Raw genomic sequence first — 18776 nt, 5'->3', positions numbered from 1 at the left:
TACATAACTTACATTGCAGTTCCTCTGTCCATGTGGCCCAAAGGTAGTCTACAACGATCCCATAAGCCGTACACTGCAATTTCTTGCCCACCCAATAGAAGCATGGAATTTGCCGAAATTATGTAACTATACCTTTACATCACATGTGTATTACGATTAACATTTAGAAATGTTCTCCTTAGTTTGCATATTTAAAACTTTAGTCTACCACACACTTTGTCTCTGTACATTACACAGAGCTTTGTGACGGCAGTAGAAAAGCGCTGTTACAGTGCCATTTCTCCACCATACTCCGTAAATTGGAACTGTGATTGTACTTTCTTTTGCTAGCATTCTTCCCCACCCCCTCCAAATGCAGACATACAATGCAAGAGGAAATTGGATCGCAAGTCGTGCAATAAAGCAGCACATCTTCTGCACACTCGTACACTGCTACATTCCCTTTGCTGCCCTTTCTATAACTTTTACACAATTACTACGTCTACGCACCATCAGTGTACTCAACACTATAACGGCCACAGGAGTATGCAGCAGTCAACCGGCACACAATCATCTACCGCTAACATTTCATTGACGCACTTCTTACCACAGCAGCTACTCCATTCTCCAGCAATGCAAGGTCACCCCCATTAGGTTTCTTGTTGTATTACTTTCTTTGCAGACACACACACACACACACACACACACACACACACACAGACACATTATGCCGTGGGTCCAACAACACTCGCTACCACTGTCAAGTTTTGTAAAAAAGGAAACACAAAAGCAACGACTGGTCCCAACGGTTCCAAGACATTTTCTTGTGTGCAGCCGTACAATCACAGTATTACCTACAAACCATAGACCAAGGCAGTGGGTTAACATATGATGCTACGCACTAACACACACTTCATGGTCCATCGGGCAGGCAGCTATTACAACATTATCATTCCCGCAAAGTGTTATCCTCCACGCTGCAACTAATACCGGCTACTTACATCTACTCTTATTCCTCGTTCTACTCAGATATCTGCCACACCTTCCACATTCCAATAGACGGCTGGTGGACCAAGCATTGCAATTTATTTTTCATCATTATCTGTGCCTACTGATATGGCCCGGTATGTCCATTTGCGGTTCCTGCTATACGAACCAACCTGCAAACCGTTATTCTGTAAGGCATCCCAGAGGCACCAGATGCTACCATCTCTACCTTTCAAATAAAATGTGTTCTTCCACACAGCTCACCAAGCACCACTACGTACTCCTTTTCCCACTTTGCTAGATGAGATCTACAGAAGTGCACAGACGGCATTGGTGACTGGATTCTGTTGACAAAATGAAAGAGCGGTGATGGGAGCCAACGTTGTCGTTTACATTCTGTGGCAAAACAAAGCACTTCCAACTATTCACTGTATTGTTACTGAACCATGGAATGTTCTGGAACCGTATACTCTGTGTGTGCAGGTCCGCTTTTGCTTATGTTGTTCCTTTCCAGAGCTAGGTGCTCATATGACAGAGTACGCTACGCTAGGCACACACACAAAATAAATACCTGGTGTGCACTCCGTGAGGAACGACTGTCCACAAGTAAAGTCACTCACGCCAGTGACTGCTGCGATGGTGTATGCGGCAAACAGGCATAGGTAACAGAAGTGATGCACACATTAAAATTGAACACAGTAAAAGCTCCAACCACGTTGTTGCCCATCTCAACAAGTACGCCAAATAAAGGTAACAGTCAGATGGCCTGCAGTCCTGTATATGCTTGGACTTGATGGTGTTCATAATGTTGTTGGCTGCAAATGTATGTGTGTTGATCTGTACATTACACATACTTTACATGTGTAATGCTTATTAACTTGTGTCGTATCGCTCTATCTTTCATTGCTCTCAAAGTACAGAGTATTATCAGAGGTACACATACTTTCCATTAATAGCGGCATCTCAGTCTGTGAATGGCAACAAGGCCAATGACGTACATCATATTCCAGTACAGTCACTGCAGACCACCTCCACTGGTGTACCAACTGCAAAATGTCCTCCACAACCATGCTGTGACAGTGAGCACCCACAGGAGACATACATATTTCCAACAGTGTACGCATTAGTTACATATCAGTATAAAAATGGACCCAATCAAGGCAACATTCTGTAACCTAGTTCCAACCAGTGCCGATCCTGTTATGTCCAAGGGCCCCAACCATTCACACAAGCCAGTAGGGGTTTTGCATGCACAATACAACCTAGCACTGCGACTGCAAATATCCTCATATTATCTCCAATGCACTCCCCATCCCCAATGGAGTCTGCCTGCACTCACCAAAAAAGAATAGTCGCTTCTACAACTGCCCACCAACAAAGTATATGTGGGTACCTGGGTAAAAATGCCGTCCATGTGCCAATGTCTTACTGCCCTCCGTAAAGCAAGGCTGTGCCCAAGCCCTAGGCTCTTGGGTACATAGGCGGAGGCCTACGCCCTCCACCCATGCACTCAATAGCCTAGTCCTTCCACATACCCATAAAAATGCAACAGAGGCATGCATGCCAGAGGCACCAGCTGGTACCTTCTCTACCTTTCAAAGAAAATGTGTTCTTCCCCACAGCCTACCAAGCACCACTAAGTACTCCTTTTCCCACTTTGCTAGACGAGAACTGATGTACAAAATTGCACAGACGTCATTGGTCACTAGATTTTGTTGACGAAATAAAAGAGCGGTGAATGCAGCCAACTAACATTCTGTGCCAAAATAAAGCACTTGCAACCTTTTACTGCAGTGTTATTGTAAACTATGGAATGTTCTGTTCCCGTATAGTCTGTGTGCGCATGCCTGCTTTTGCTTTTCTTTATGTTGTTCCTTTCTAGAGCTATGTACTCACATGACAGAGTGCGCTACGCTTAGCACGCACATAAAATAAATAATCTTCCATGTGCTAATGTCTGACTGCCCTCCGTAAAGCAAGGCTGTGGCCAAGCCCTAGGCTAAGCGGTACATAGGCGGAGGCCTATGGCCTCCGCCCATGCACCCAATAGCCTAGTCCTTCAACACACCCACTAAAATGCACTAGAGGCATGCATGCTACCATGTGTCCACGTACCTTTCCTGACTACCGGTACATATGGGTACACTAACAAACTCACACAAGGGTACATTCTCCAACCTACTTCCAACCAGTGCCCAGACTGTTACATTCAAGGGCTGTAGCCATGCACACAAGGAATTAGTGCCTTTGCAGGCACAACACAACATAGTACACCTACTGCAAATATCCCCATATTATCTCCAATGCATTCCTCATCCCCTATACAGTCTGCCTACACAGACCAACATATGATAGCCCCTGTGCACCTAACCAGCAATCAAAAGAATAGAGTACCCACGGTCAATGGGAACTCCCGTCCTGTGAACACCTATGTCTACTGGAACAAACTTCCAATCAAAATTAGTTACAACACTACTGTAAATGTGTCGATAATTTCTAAACCACAATTTATGTAACTATATCACACCTATATGTCTTATGTAATTCAATGTTAAACAGGTCAAATAATGTTAGTGCATAATTTATTTTCAAAATTCAATCTCGTCAAATACAAAAACAAATAAAATTCATTCAGAGCTCTACGCATTTCAAGAGAAGACCTCTCTTCTTCAGGAGCAGGTATATGTCCTTATATGGATTATAGACATCTTGAAAGCCTATTTCGTAATAACCAAAAATTTATCTGAATATTCATCAATTTCGTTGTGCATTAATGGAAACTTAATCTATTGTCGTCACAATTTGGATCACTGTTCAATTTCTCAAGTTGTACTGTACACCTGTGAAGTGTATATTGAGTTGGATTAGTGATTGAATGTAACTTTAGAATTCATAAGTAGTGAAGGCAAGGCAACTTAAATTTCCCGTTACCTCGCAAAAATTCGATCATCCTCTCTCATTTGTTAGGGAAGTAGCATCATATCTTGATTGAATGCTGATACATATCTCCTAAAATATATTCATAAATAACCATTACTATGTGTCTTATTGTAGTTTACAATAGGATAGAGTGAGTTATTATCAATTACTTACCACGCGGATACACGTTTACACGGAAGTGTGCCGAGGCATTCGAACGATCGCACAGGCTTCGCTCTCAAAAAACGTGTCCTCCGATACAATCGGGTAAGTGAAAGGAATCTAATATGATAAGTTAGATGACAGAACTGTTTAGGATTAGGATTTTCTCAGTGCAATCACCGTCCCCCCATTTTTTGGAAAATAGGGCGAGTACCCTCACCTGTTGTAATTAAACAGAAACATGTACCAATGGCCATGATGAATAGAACGACTCATTGCCAATATATTATTGACACCACAGGCAACACTCATTACTATGAAGAAGGCTTTAAGAAATTGATGTTTCCACACACGTCAGATATTACGTCTGAAGTTTCAACTACACATTGGCTATCCACGTGGCGAGTAATTGATAATAACTCACTCTATCCTATCGTAAACTACAATAAGACACATAGTAACATAGACCATGGGTACTCTATTCTTTTGATTATTAGACTGACTTTTGATACCAAAGTCATTGTTTTCTCCCCCGCACCATTAACATAAGTTCTAGGGTGTTACAATAACCTACTAGAAAGCGGATAATAGATAGCACTACTTCAATGGTCACCAATCCAGTGGATAACAGTTATACAGGAAAGGCATAGACTTTCCTGTTCTTCTTAACCGCACGAAGCTAGGAGAAGTTCACCTAACCCACCTTTCCCACGCTCAAGTAGTTGAGCGTCAGAAAGGCAGGCCAGGGAAACCCTCGGAGGGAAGAAAACCCTGTGCTGCTTGAGTACGATGGAAGAGCCGGAAAAAAGGTGTTGCTAGAGAGCGTTGAAATACAAAGCCCACTGGATGTTGTAGCGCAAAGCTGCTCTGGCTTCTAGTTCCGGCAATGACTATAATGATAAAGAGAGGAATGAGCAAGGACTAAACCTTCCCCTTTGTTTACACAACTGGAAGAATCGGTACCTGATCAGTGACGCAACTTGCTGAATGGGAGGAGGGAGTGCTTAGGTCGCGAGTGGCTGTGTCTGATAGGAGTACCTTGAATTAAAGAGAGAGAGTGAAAATCTAAAGAGAGAGTAGGTTGGAGAGTTAAGTTGTGACAATGGTTCTCACCTACCAGTGTAATACACCCTGAATCTAAGAGAAGGAGCGGCCGTTTCGGTATCAATACCGCAATGGAAACTGGGAGTTGTAGTCGGGGATACCCACGTAAAGTCTGGGATAAAAAATAATAGAATTAGTCTGGACAAATTCCGGAAGAGGGATTGGTTTAGAATGTAGAACTGGTCACCTAAGAGATTCCAAAGGAGCTGTGGCTAAAGGTTGGAACGCTGTGGCCACTGAGAGCCCGGGGTTCATATGGTGAGAGAAAGCAGAATCCTTAGAGCAACCACATACGACAGTAGCAACGCACTGTCTAATTACTTCGGGGATTAGAAATAGCTCTCCCGTGGCTAGAGGAGGAGCCTCCCGAATGCTGGTCTGCAGAGCAGGACCGAGAACGTGTAATGAAGAAGCCACCTTGGGTGTAGATTTATCAATGAATGAAAGGTGGCGCCAACAATGCCACAGGGACCAGTGACCTAGATTTCTCGTAACATAGGGAGCCTTAGGAGCTCTGAATTATTTAATATCATAATAGACATTGAACTATCAAGGGTGTGCTTTATCTCATATTTTTGTGTAGTTTCACCTAACCAGCAATGCAGTGAATGTCTGTAGCTGCGGCAATGATCCACATCGCAACAGTGTGCTGGCGAAAAAATCCTTCCATGTCTCCATGTCGTTATGTGCTCCCTTGCAGCAAGGGTGTGACCAAGCCTTACGCTCTTGGTTACATGCGGAGGCCTACAGCCTCTGATCATGTACCCAAATGCTTACTCCTTCCACAGCCACCCGAAGGCAATACAGCCACTCTGCCTGCACTCACCAAAAAAGGATAGTCGCCTCTACTGGTGCCCACCAATCACGTATCTGTCACTACCGCAATAAAACGCCCATATCCCAAAAATGTGATGATACAAAATCCTTCCCTGTACGAATGTCAACCATTCTCATTTTGGCTCCACCATCTGCAATCCACTACCCATTCCTAAGGCACCGGCCACGCCATTGCCACTGAAGGTACTCGGCTGCATACCTAACCGCTAAGTGCCTCACTGCTCTCCCATGCATGGAGGCATTGCATTGCAGGGGTGGTGACCAAGCACTAAGCTCTTGCCTATAAAGGGAGGCCTGTGGCCTCTCACCATGCACTGAAAAGGCTAAGCCTTACCCACAACCACTACCCGCCAAGTCAGACAAGCATGGGACCATTTTGCCACAAACCGTCCACCAAACACACAAAAGCATGCTTTCTGATCCAAGACCACACTCCTGCCGTAAATATGGTGAAAAACCGTCCAGCCGTTCGGGCTGTAGCTGTGTGCAAGGTTTTTCCCCATTCAGTCTATGGGACCCCACCCCCTATAACTTTACCCCCCCTGCGTGAAACCTCACCCAAAAGGTCAGAGCCGCCCATATACTTTTCATGCAAAGTTTGGTGAGGATTCCTCCAGGGGGAGCGAAGTTATAAGCTGCCGAAAAAGTGCTCTTCCTATGGGTTTAGCAACTTAACCATAACTACACGGCTGCTACCGCGGGCCATGTAATATACATATACATTATATATACACACACACACTAATTGAAACCAGTTAGCAATCCCCATAATAAGAGGGAGCTATCGCTGAGAAGGAACAAGAAGTTTGTATATAGTGTGTCACAAGTTAACTGCCATATGATATGCAAACTATACTTTTTTGTTAAATATATATGACACATTATACTTTAAATGTCTTTTAGGGGTGTTCTAATGCTCATTTACATACATTCCCAAACGCACAGAGTTGATGTCACATAGGTAGGTTTGTATGGCACTGGTTGTCCTGGGGAGTCCAAGGTAGCGCCTGGTAGCGGTTGGTGTAAAGTTAACCAAGCTCTAGGTCTAATACCAGTAGATAACAGCTCCAAGCAATTTCTAATCCCACACAATAAAAGATCATCGTTCTCTCACAGACCTACAGGAGCAAAGAGACTACCCAAAAATTCAATGAACGTGACCTTGTTTAGTTTTTCTTTAGTGTTAGAAAAGATATGTAATAAAAAGACTTTCTTCAGTCATAATGTTCCCTGCTCTCTCTGTGGGAGCAGAAACATGCATATGTCAGAGTCCCTTACATACATAACAGGAGTGGAGTGTAACATGCTCCCACATAGCTCTTCACCCGAAAGTCCCTTTCAGGCCTCGAATTTGGAGAAACATGCAAGTGTGGTCAATTCTGACAAAATATACTGGAAATTACTTAGCTTCAAGTCGCAACATGTTACACTTTTTAAACCCTGCAAAAAGCAGGCAAGGTTTGGTTTTAAAGGGGATGCTACTGCTTGCATGGTCCTCGTTCACAGATTCCTCTTAGTAACTTTAACTTCTTGTGACGTTCAATCTGGTGGTGATGGTGATAATGAATGATCAGACACGCTCCCTTCCAGTCCGTTTGCATCATCATTAACTCAAATCCTTTGTACCAGTGGTTTCAAATACTGAATCTGCACTATTTTTCCATAATTATAAACATGAACTCTCTGAAAGAAATTACAATCATGACACAGTTCATAAACAGGACACTACCAGAGAGTTAGCAACAAGCAGTGGGAAAGCCAATATGCCTGGAATTTATTTATTGAGAAAATGTTGCTGGAAGATGGTGGAATTTTGTTTTTACTACTTTACAAGACTGTGGCCCTTATTCACAGAGCATTTTCCAATGGGGTTTTGCCATTATAAAACGTGTCTGTGAATGAGCCCTGTGTGTGAAAAAGAGAAGTTGTGCACTTCTAACAAGTGGGATATGTTTTTGGTTATGAGGGGTGTTAGGTAAAGATTTGGGGTAGTAACCTTTGGGTGCATTACAACAACATTAGCCTCCTGGCAATGGGGACCCAACCTTTGGTATAAGTCTGAACTACACAGGTTGGTAGTGGGGATGAGCAGCCAGGCTGCTCAATGTGAGCAGTAGGGTAGTTGCACAGAGATTCACAGTGACAAGTATTCAAATAAACCCTGATACTCAAGGTTCCTTGATAAAACAATTATTAATTTATTTGCCAGTCAGTTAACCAAGCCTTCTTCAGAAGGGAGCAATATAATAGTAACACTAAAATACACTTCGGAAATACACACTCTTAGGTTTCTCAGAATCAGCAAATACCCATTGGGGATGGCACACATACACTTACTGCACCCCCAGGTGACTTAAATAGCTAGGACACTGTGGACATTAATATAATACTGTTGCATTCAGAGTAGGCTTATGAGAGTGTCAAAGGAAAGGGTTATTAGAACAAACAAGAGATCACAAATATTCTTAAGCAGGCAAATACTTTTGGACCCCCCCAATGCAGAGTAAGTTAGCCCCTTCCTGGAAGAACAGGTGTAACACAATGACAGAGGAGAGAAGAGTCATTCAGGGAACCAGGCTAAGTCAACGTCAATGGGCAAAAGTCTATGTGAACTGAAGCGCTTCTTGCAGGTAAGTGAAAGTCTTTGCACAATGTTAGAAGTCCTTGACGAAAAATGTAGGGCCACAAGCCATTAGACTTGTGAGGGTAGAAGATGCAAGCAACTCTACAACAAGAGGTAAGTTCTCTTAGACTGTATGGTACTTTTGGTTCGAAGAAAGGATGCAGCAGATGACTTCTGATCCTGTGCAGCTCCTGTTTTTCCTGGGCCTCAGTCGTGGGGACAAGAGGGAGGACATCTGGGGACTCCTGCACTGCAACGGGACGGTCACCGACCGCAACCTGCAATCTTCAAACATGTGGCACTTGGTGTTTCAGCTCCTCGCATCTACCGCAAATAGCAACGCCGCGGTTTCTGGCTGTCGAGTTGGAATTTCCTTGCTTCTGGGGTCCAGCACTCTGTTGAGGTGGCTCAGGCTCAGTCAGTCCTGCTACCTGGGAGTACGGAGGATCTTCCTGGAGCTCTTGGCAAACTTAAAAGCAACGCACACGATCTGGTGTTCCTCTCCCTGGCTATTCAGTTCCGGCAGCTACTGCAGTGGAAATACAACCAGCTGTGAGAGAATGTCCAGGTACCTTACTTTGGGGTTGATTGGTCCCACCAACTCAAGGGGAGAAGTCGTCCTTGCAGGGCTTCTCTAGTCTAGGTGAATCCGGAGCTTCAGCACAGCAGCAGGGCTTCACTGGGCAAACCAACGATCCAGGCGTTGCAGTAGGCGTCTCTTCCCAATGTATAACAGAGGAGAGAAGAGTTATTCAAGGAACCAGGCTAAGCCAATGTCAATGGGCAAAAGTCTATATAACTGAAGCACTTCTTGCAGGTGAGTAAAAGTATTTGCACAATGTTTTTAGAAGTATTTAGTGAAGAAGATTAATTGAATGTAGGTCCACAAGCCAGGAGACTTGTTAAATAGAAGCAAATCTACACAGAGAGGTAAGTTCTCTCAGACTTTACAGTACCTGTACAGTAGGCTGAAGTAAAATGCAGCAGTTGACTTCTGTTCCTGTGCAGCTCTGCAGATCCTGGTGTTCCTGAGCCTCAGTCGTGGGGACAAGAGGGAGGACGTCTGGGGACTTGTGCACTGCAATGGGACCGTTACCGACCGCAACCGGCACGCTTCCAACAAGTGGCACTTCGGTGTTTTAGCTCCTCGCGCCTACCACATTCAGCAACACTGCAGATCTTGGCTGTCGAGATGGGCCTTCCTTGTATCTGGGGTCCCGCACTCTGTTGAGGGGGCTCAGGCTCGGTCAGTCCTGCTTCCTGGGAGTCCAGAGGATCTTCAGGGAGCTCTTGGCCAACTTAAAAGCAACGCAAACAAACTGGTGTTCCTCTCCCTGGCATTTCGGTTTTCGGCACCAACTCTGTGGGAATTCAATCAGCTCTGAGAAGGATGTCCAGGTGGCTTACAGTGGAGTGGATTGGTCCCACCAACTCAAAGTGAGAAGTCGTCCTTCCAGGGGCTTCTCCGTCGAAACGAATATGGAGTTTCAGCACAGTAGCAGTGCTTCACTGGGCAAACCAACGGTCCAGAAGTTGCAGCAGGCATTCTTTTCAAGTTCTTCTTTGGATTTCTTCGTCCAGTGGTCAACTCTACCTTCCAAGCCAAGAAGCCTCGCCTTTTATTGAGGCTTCTCCCATTCATTCCAGCCTAGCTGTCAGTCACCCAGCCGGTGGCTGTACTTGCCGGACAGCCAGCCGGCCAATCACCTAAGAGTGCATTCCTGTCTCCTACGAGACTAAGCACAGGGAGTTTCGGGCACCTCCCTCACTTCCTGCCCCCACCAGACACACTGGAGCCAGAGGCAGGTTTCAGCCCGCCAAAGAAAAACAAACAAAGGGACCAAACCTGGTTTGGCGCGCAGAGTAAATCTCAAGAAGGACCTAAACAACAAGAAATGGCAGAAATGAAGACGGGGGCCATTTTGACAAAAATGGCACCCATGGGTGCTTCACTGCAGCTCGAACGCAGCCCGTGATAAAAACAAAACACGGTAGTAAAAAGTAAACCACTGCCACCAGCCATTAAATGTGTAAAGGGTAACATAAAAATGTTAAATGAGAAACTAGACAAAGGGGATACTAAGTAACCCCTCCAGCACCCCATTGTAAGATAGGGTGTGCTGGGTCTAGAAAGTTACAAATGTAAGTAAAGTCAATTTCACTTTACTGCTCTTGGAAAGAGTAGTTCATCCAAGAGTAAGGCATTTAAACCTTGGAAAATCTGAAAGACTTCCCTGTGCCACGGCACTGAATGTGCTGTGTGACAATGCAAAAAGATGCCTTTGGAGTTTGTCAGACTCCAAAACCAAAAGAAACAGAGTTTAAATCACAGAAATATACATGAGAGAGTGGGGAAATCTCTCCAGGTTAAAAATTAAAAAGACCTAGAGTCCAGCAAGAGTGCTGGGGGTCTCCAAGGTAGAGAGGAATTAGCAGATTTCTGAGAATTCTCCCTAAAGAGGGGGTTGTCTGTTTGGTTTCACTTTGTTTATGAACATTTGGCTGGTTTCTAAGAGGTTTAAACGGATGCCTCACTATAACACAATATGGTTAAGGGAAGGCTGTAATTTAGCCAAAAAGACAATTTGCTCAAGTGGGCAAGCTGACAACACCCAACAAATCACATCTTTGAAAGGGGCTGGCAATTAGGCTCGGCCTTCTCAATTCTAGGTAATGTTCAGTGTGTTGAGATTCATTTTTTTATAGGGCTTTCTGCCAATAAGCCCCTGCCTTACGCCTCATCCCATTATGTCAGAAAAGGTTAAAAAAAAAAAAGTATTGGGAGACAGTGAATTGCCCTGTGTCACACTCTTTGGAAAGTAGTGGTGACGGAAAACAGTGATTTGGCAAAAAGCACACAATTTGGTTGGTCATTTGAGTCATCCATAGCAAGATCCCAGCCTGTGACATTAGTTTAAGCAGATGCCTGTAGCCCAATTTCTGTAACACTCTGAAGGTAAATACCCCCCACTGGGGCCTCATAAATACTTCATTACTCATTTGAGTAACAATTGTTTTGGACAAGAGTGTTTACATTTTTGGTGATAAACTACAAAATGGGTATTTTTATTCTGAAAGGAAACAAAAACCAACAGTTAGCTGCCCAAATCCACCTATGCCTTCATCCAAGGCAATTCAAATCTGTCCTAAAAAGGGGTTTAAACTGTTTCCATAATTTTAATGTGATCTTATTTGACAATCGGAAACACTTTTTTGTTGCAGAATGTTCCATTTTTCTCACATCATATATGAAACCGTTGTCCTTTCACACATTATCTTTTGTTGCTGGTCAAAGTCTTGAAAGTCCATTTACAAAACCATAGGCTGTTTTTTGGCATGCAACTAGATTGCATTTTGATATGTAAAGTCTTTCATTTAGGATCGGAGGTAAATAATGCTACAAAACTGACATTACTATATTTAGGAGGCTGTGAATCAAGGGATTCAGTCACTTCTCCCCATGAGGGAAGCCTTTCCTTGTGAGGCTATGGAGGTGAGCCTGCTATGCTATACCCTCCCTAGGGGTAGAGGCAAGTGGGACCTCACCGGGAGCAACTCCTCCTCCAAAAATAGCTTTCACCCGCAGAGCTCCATGATATGTTTAAACCAGTATTGCAAGTAGTACCACACGTAGTACCACAGGAAGAAACTACTATTATTACTGCCTGATGGGAAGAAGCAAACCTATATCTATCTTTTGCTGCGCCTGAATAACTAGGTGCCAAGTAATCATTATTACAAAAACATTTTCCATTTAAAACATATTTTACTTGCATATAAAATACTCTCATTTGGAATTAGAATTACACTTTTACTCTCCGAAAAATCATTTTACTCCCAACTTTAAAAAAGAGGGAGTAAAATACTCCCACTTCGAAATCTTATCTGGAGCACTGGTTCAGCATAAGACCAAATAATAAGAAGAGTGAAGATAGTCACTGGCTACAGCATATGCAATCCAGTGAAACACCAAATTATTTTGAGGATTGAGTTTGATACTGATCAGAAGATTCATAATCCACAAGCCATAAGTTTGAAGTGAGAGAAAGACTTTTAAATAAAATATACAGAAGAAAGAGTGAAAGAACCTTAAGATATCAGAGCAACTATACAGAGGAACTTAAGAAGGCAAGGGAAAGGGGACAATGGGGCATGGAAAGGTTCCTTAAGTGAATTAAACAGACTGATACGAAAGAGAGCTAACTATCTGAAGATCATATATTGGCTCGCTGAGAAAGGATCCCAGGAGAAGGGAATAATTCTCCCAGACTTCAGTTATTCATTATTAGTGATAGGGTTAGCACCGATTAGCTTTTGACGGAGGACAGACTTCTGCCTTGGAATCACAACTGACAACAAGCACCCTACTATGTTGTGTCATGTAGGGAAACACACACACACCACAACGCAGTTTCTGTGCCCTTCTTCTCCGAGTCTGAACCCACTCTTTGGACAAATGGAACAAGGAAAGCTGTAGACACTGGACGGATAGCAATTCATATCTCCCACATGCCGCAGAGGAACTTGAACACGCAGGGCGTGCCAGCAGCGCTGAACAACAATGTTGACCAAAAAGCAAGCCGATAATGCTGCACAGGATGCACCTTTTAAAAATATATATCAAATATTGGCACAATGAGAGGGCCTGGACCTGTGGGAGGTGGAAGGAAGGAATGGCATCAATAGTAAGACAGACACAAGTGACCACAGTTCAAGGGTGTTTATTGAACTATGACAAGGCTGTGATGAACGCCCATCTAATCCTAAATCTACAGATGGGTGCAAGCTACGAACATCAAATAATAATAATGTAGTCCTAGTGGAGTGGAGTCAAAATAAAAGGGCCTATACGAAAACAAAATATTGCCAATCCTTACAGCTAAATACAAATAGTGTACAGTAGTGTGTATGAAAAAGGAAGTGTTCACATAATGATATATCAGGATGTTTTCAGCCCTGACAAGGCGGTTCACTCGAGCATAGCACACCCTCAGGCGTGTTAACAACGAGGACTCAGTTCCATTACCATCATCAAGGCCTTCTGCGTCAAGGTCTCTTGATGCAGAGGGCCTGATGTACAAAACCAAAGGAAAAGTTCCCTTAATTTTACAAGCACTCAAGTTAGGTGATTTACTCTTCACCCTGGATCCCCCTCTTCCGGACTCCGATCCCCTTCTCCAATGTTCAGAGAATATCCTCTCTCGGGTGACTCGCTGTTCACCCCGGATGCCCCTCAGCCATGCTCAGATCCTTCCTCTTACAGAACCGGTCTCCCTCAGCCAGGCTCGGACCAATTGACCAATTGCCCTTTGTATTAGCTATCGAAGGCTTTCGAATGTGCACAGGGTTTAGCTTGACCAGTTGCAGGACCACTTCGATTTCCCAATTAACATTTTCCCATTTGCCACCTCTCAGTTGGATACCTAACAGAGACCACTCTGTATATGTTATCTTCTTGACTTCATATATGCTTCACACACGGTTTCTTCAGATTGTGTCATACAAAGTTGCCACTTGCAACCTTTGTTCTAACACAGACCGGTCTGCTATCAGTCTCCCCGACTCACCGGCTGTGCTGACTTTACTGGCGCTGCTTTGTTTTAGGAGCCAATGACAGTACCACGCCGCCAATCGCTCCTCACTGCCTTGGCTATCGACGCGGGAGAGCTCCGGGTACCTCCGACACACAATGCACCTTTCTTAAACTTTCATTCCGGGTCTTATGTTTCTTATTCTTGAGGGCTCGTGAAAGTGGCGGTTTTCCTCCAAAAAGGTCAAGGGCACTACCCTCCTTGCAACCCTCTCTGGTTGTGCCATCTTTCTCCTCGTATTAAACTGCCATCTCAGAACTGTTGCTTCCTCGTGTGTTTTGCCTTGCTCAGAGAGTGCTCTCATGCTCAGCCTTTTTATCCGTGTGGGGAAGTGTGATGGAAGTCAGATGTGTGTAATTATCGTTAATTGCCTGACTCTGTCTGACTCTTGTGTTGGGACATGTCAGGTATACAGCTCGGGTCTTAGTCCGTTTTCTCTCCCAGTGAGCTATCCGCGAGAAAGTGTTTGTGTCGGAAAAGGGTGGATAGGGGGTTGAGTTGCTAAGTATCTTACCTGGTAGGATGGAGAAAAGGTGTTACTGGGAAGGGGCTACCGCCTCTCACCATCCAGTGTCCCACTCTCACTCCCTGAAGACCCCCCTCCAGGTGATCCTCCCGAACTAGTCCACCCCCAGGAACTGGATCCAAAAGCAATGGCCGTATCCTGGCCACCTGGATGACAGATCCCCGAGGACTAGCGGGTGAGAAACCTTATGTTTTTTTTTTTTTTTTTTACAGAGGTTAGAAGGTGAATAAGCAGTAAGGAGGAGCCCAAAGGGTGGGGGAGGTTGAGGTGACTGCAATCCTGTCCCCCGGCACCTGTGCCTCCCTACCCACCCAAACAACAATCTACCTGGTTACTTTGCACCTTTTTCTGTCTCTCGAGCCCCCTTAACCTGCTCTGTTGACAGTAACACAAACTCTTCCCGGAACCAACCTTGACTCTGTTCAAGACTCAGTAGAAAAAAGTGATTGAACTCCACTGCTGCCCTCAGTGCCTTCATTGAAAGCACGCGTTGCGCACCATGACGCAAATACTGTGCAGTGACCTTGAACCAATCAATGAAGAATGCCAAGATATAATGGGTCAATTTGCAGCTCTTCATTCTCTTTCAGCCCGCTAATTGACTGCACGTTCACGTGAGATTAAACTGCACTAGTTCACAGAGAGAGCAAGCTCTACCTAACAGACCTAATACTTTACTTCGACTCCAAGAAATTACTTGTAGGAATTTAAAAAATGGGAAGGATACTGTGACAGCACTGGCTCGGCCATTTTCTTGAATAGCCTTTAACGAAAACTATTTTTTATCATAGCTATTAACTTTCTTCTGGGGTCCTGACGCTTCATGCGTCACCTTTTTCTGAATTACTCAGTGAGTAAGTGGTTTAGGAGGATTTATTTGGTTATATCCCACATAGATATAGATGAAACAGCAGTAATACCAAGCAATTAACACAATTAGCAATGAATACAAATAATACATCTTTAAATATTTACGTTTTAGCTAATTCATGAACAAATGTTGACATACGAATATTAAAATATTATTAAAATATAACATTATTGAGAGGCAGGTGAAAGAACCCAGGCTGTGTGAAAATAATTATTTGGGTCAGACATAACCGCCTTCCAGGGGAAAAAGAAGCAACCAGAGAGTCTGCCGTCTACCTGCAACAAATACGTCAATATCAAAATTGATTATAGAAGGGCCAATTCAACCTAACCCACATTGGTCTATAATGTGCTGCGTAATGTCCATGCCTTTGTGTGGAACGATCTCTGAGTTTTCTGTCTGGTAGACCTTTGTTCGATAGATTTCCAGGCACAAAATACATGTCGTCAATGCATGACATCATTGACTTCATTATTTGCGTAGGGGAAGAGCATCAACTAGACAGGCAGCCACTGACACAAGGTATGCCTCTGCTGACTTGTCTCAAAGATACTATGGTCTGTCAGACTAAAGGGGGTGTTGACAAGTAGGCAAGCAAGTCAGTGAAACAGAAAAACAGCAGAGCATCAGTATTCTCTGAGGACTCCTCAAAGATGACCGTTCACCAATATGCATGATGGGACATATTATATATGTATATTCATATAAACTGTACACTTAACCTTCTTATTACTTATGTTAAATATCTGACTGACATTATTATATATATGCTATTTAAGTCAATGTAGTTCTATTGCCACCATTCCTCCACCCCTTGTGTTCATTCTTAACTGTTTCCCACTCTAGCATCCTAGCATGGCTGGCATAAGTGAGTGTACACTTGCCCTCCTGGCAGTGGACCCTGCATCACAGTCTAGTCACAGCCTACAATCACCATCTCCCTGCAGCAAAGTATGGGCTCAAACTTCTTTTGCTGCTCATTTCCCTCCTTATGTCTCACAGAAACTATGTGCTGGATTCAGTGATCTGCAAACTGCTCAGACGCACTACAGCCAATTCTGATAGCAACCCACCTGCAGGGGCTGGCTGGATTCATAGGAGCTCCCACCACTGCATAAGAGAAGCAAAAAAGGACAGCCAAGCCACACCAGTTGTGTAAGGGGGGAGAATCATAGAAATTGACTCCTGCATTCAAGGTCTGCAACCTCTGCAGACCTCATGGGCAACAGAAGTGAGATGCATAGCAATCATTCACATATGTATGTAGCCTACCGCTGCAGCTAAGGGAAGCTAGCTGCCACCTGTTTATTTCTCAAACTTAGAAAAGAAGGCTTTCAACTTGTAAATAACTACTTGCCAACCTTAATTACGAGACGTGCTCACTTTTATGTTCCCAGATATCACGTGTTGAATAACACAATCCACTTACAAAAGATGCACTGGTATTTAGCCAGCTGCAACTGAGATTACCACAGTATTCTGGTTAAGGTAAAGGACCTTATACCATTGCCCAAGAGACTCTGGACTGAGAGCTTATGCAGCACAAGAGGTTGTTGGGTGGAGGCAAAGGCCTGTTGCATCTACATTGTATTGGGTAAGGTTTTAGAGGGAACATTAGGGACGGCATCAGGTCCTTTCAACCCTTTCAGTTAAAAGGGGCTTCAAGCCTTAGGGTGGCCAACAGCAACTCCCCTCATGTTGACATTCTGCCATCTTATAACACAGCAATATATTATTTTCTAAATTACTTTCATCCTGGGGCTTTAATTGTGTGCTTTGCAGCACTTGCCTTACAAGATGAGTTTGCTGGGCTCTTCCAGACGTCCACTCCCTCGGGATATAAAGAAGTGTTATCTTACTTCCTTTTAACAAGGGTCCCTTCACATCAACCCCTTGCTAACAACAAAGTATGTATAGTTTTCAGTTGGCATTTGGTGTTTCAGTGGATTACTGGCTGGCCATCTTGTGATAATCAGCTGCTATTAACCCCTGGCTGTATTTCTTAGTCTCTGTCATGATGTAAACAATCCACAGGCTCCTCAGACTGTTTCCCACTATAAGAAGCCCCCCAAACATGTTGAAATGAACCCCCACTCATCTTCAGCATGGCTCGGGGAACATTCTTAATGATCAAAGAGTCCCTGTTCCTAGATGGTAAGCATGATGACTTCACTCACACATACATGCCAAACCTTCCTATTTCGGAGGGAGACTCTTTGATTGTTTACATAATAAAAATGCTGACATTTTTCATAGATTTAAACTCTGTACATTCTAAAAAAATGTCTTACCCCAATGCAGCCAATGGGTACATTTCCCAGTACATTTTTCCGAAAAATGCAGTTAATCAACGTTAGTTAATATTACCAGCTGAAAGTTGCTTTGTAGTTCGTAACTCACCATACCCACCACTTGCTTAGACATTTCTTGGTTTGCTTGTTAATGTCCAAAGTAAAGTTCAGTGTCTGCCTAAGAGGACGAGCTGGAGCAAACTTGAGACAGACTCCGACCTGGAGAAACGATCCCAGACACTGACTGGCTTTCCGTACAAACAAACTTAAACCCACAAAGACGTGCAGAAAGCTGACAGCTACTAATGTTAGACTATTTCCTATAAGAGGAACGGACCCAAAAACGCACGACCATCACGTGTCTCTCAGATTACGTTTCATGCAACCTACGTGCTAGAATCTCGTGATCAATTATTTCTCTCCAAACAATAGTTTAACGAGCGGTAAAGTAAGAGCCGGAAAAACAATGGGCGTTCTAGCTCATTCACGTGTACACGTGGCCATTCCCCCCCCAGGGACCTCCCCAGACTGGGAACTATGGAGCCAGTTATCTGCAAACTATCAAGGTGGACTCGCGGTGCAACTATTGTACTACTTGGGGTCTTCTTGTCCAGTGTAGAAGGCTTTCAAAGGATGAGTGCTGGAAATTGACAATATTTACTGGGGGACTACACCCCTTTGTGTGAAAGGGAGTAGATGGTAGCGTGAAATTGGCCATAGATAGATTCGTAAAAAAGTGTAACTAAGCCAAGGCTAAAGTAACAGGATGTATAGCGATGACACAAAGTGTGCACAATCAAGGTACAGAACACACACATGTGCACACAGATTTTTTGAAAACTGGGTCACTCTTCTTTAATTTAGCATTATCGTGCCTGCTGTAATG

The 18776-nt window shown here is 43.9% G+C and overlaps 1 protein-coding gene across 6 annotated transcripts in view; it reads right to left on the bottom strand.

Annotated features, from left to right (window-relative positions):
* Positions 1-18237, bottom strand: part of LOC138467522 (zinc finger protein 568-like) — a 779018-nt gene extending 760781 nt beyond the window's left edge. For 3 of the 6 annotated variants that reach the window (XM_069607618.1, XM_069607621.1, XM_069607622.1), the window contains exon 1: positions 18000-18234. In XM_069607618.1, the coding sequence (XP_069463719.1) occupies positions 18000-18023 (24 nt within the window). In that variant the 5' untranslated portion in view covers positions 18024-18234. Of the gene's footprint in view, positions 1-17999 lie in introns of all 6 variants that reach the window. The other 3 variants (XM_069607624.1, XM_069607623.1, XM_069607619.1) reach the window with 3 other exon arrangements.
* Positions 18238-18776: the final 539 nt, after the last annotated feature.

Source organism: Ambystoma mexicanum, chromosome 4q, assembly GCF_040938575.1.
Source record: "Ambystoma mexicanum isolate Mex_15411 chromosome 4q, UKY_AmexF1_1, whole genome shotgun sequence".
NCBI classification, from domain to species: Eukaryota; Metazoa; Chordata; class Amphibia; order Caudata; family Ambystomatidae; genus Ambystoma; species Ambystoma mexicanum.
Note: the sequence above shows the minus strand (reverse complement) of the source record. Positions and strands in the feature narration are given on the sequence as shown.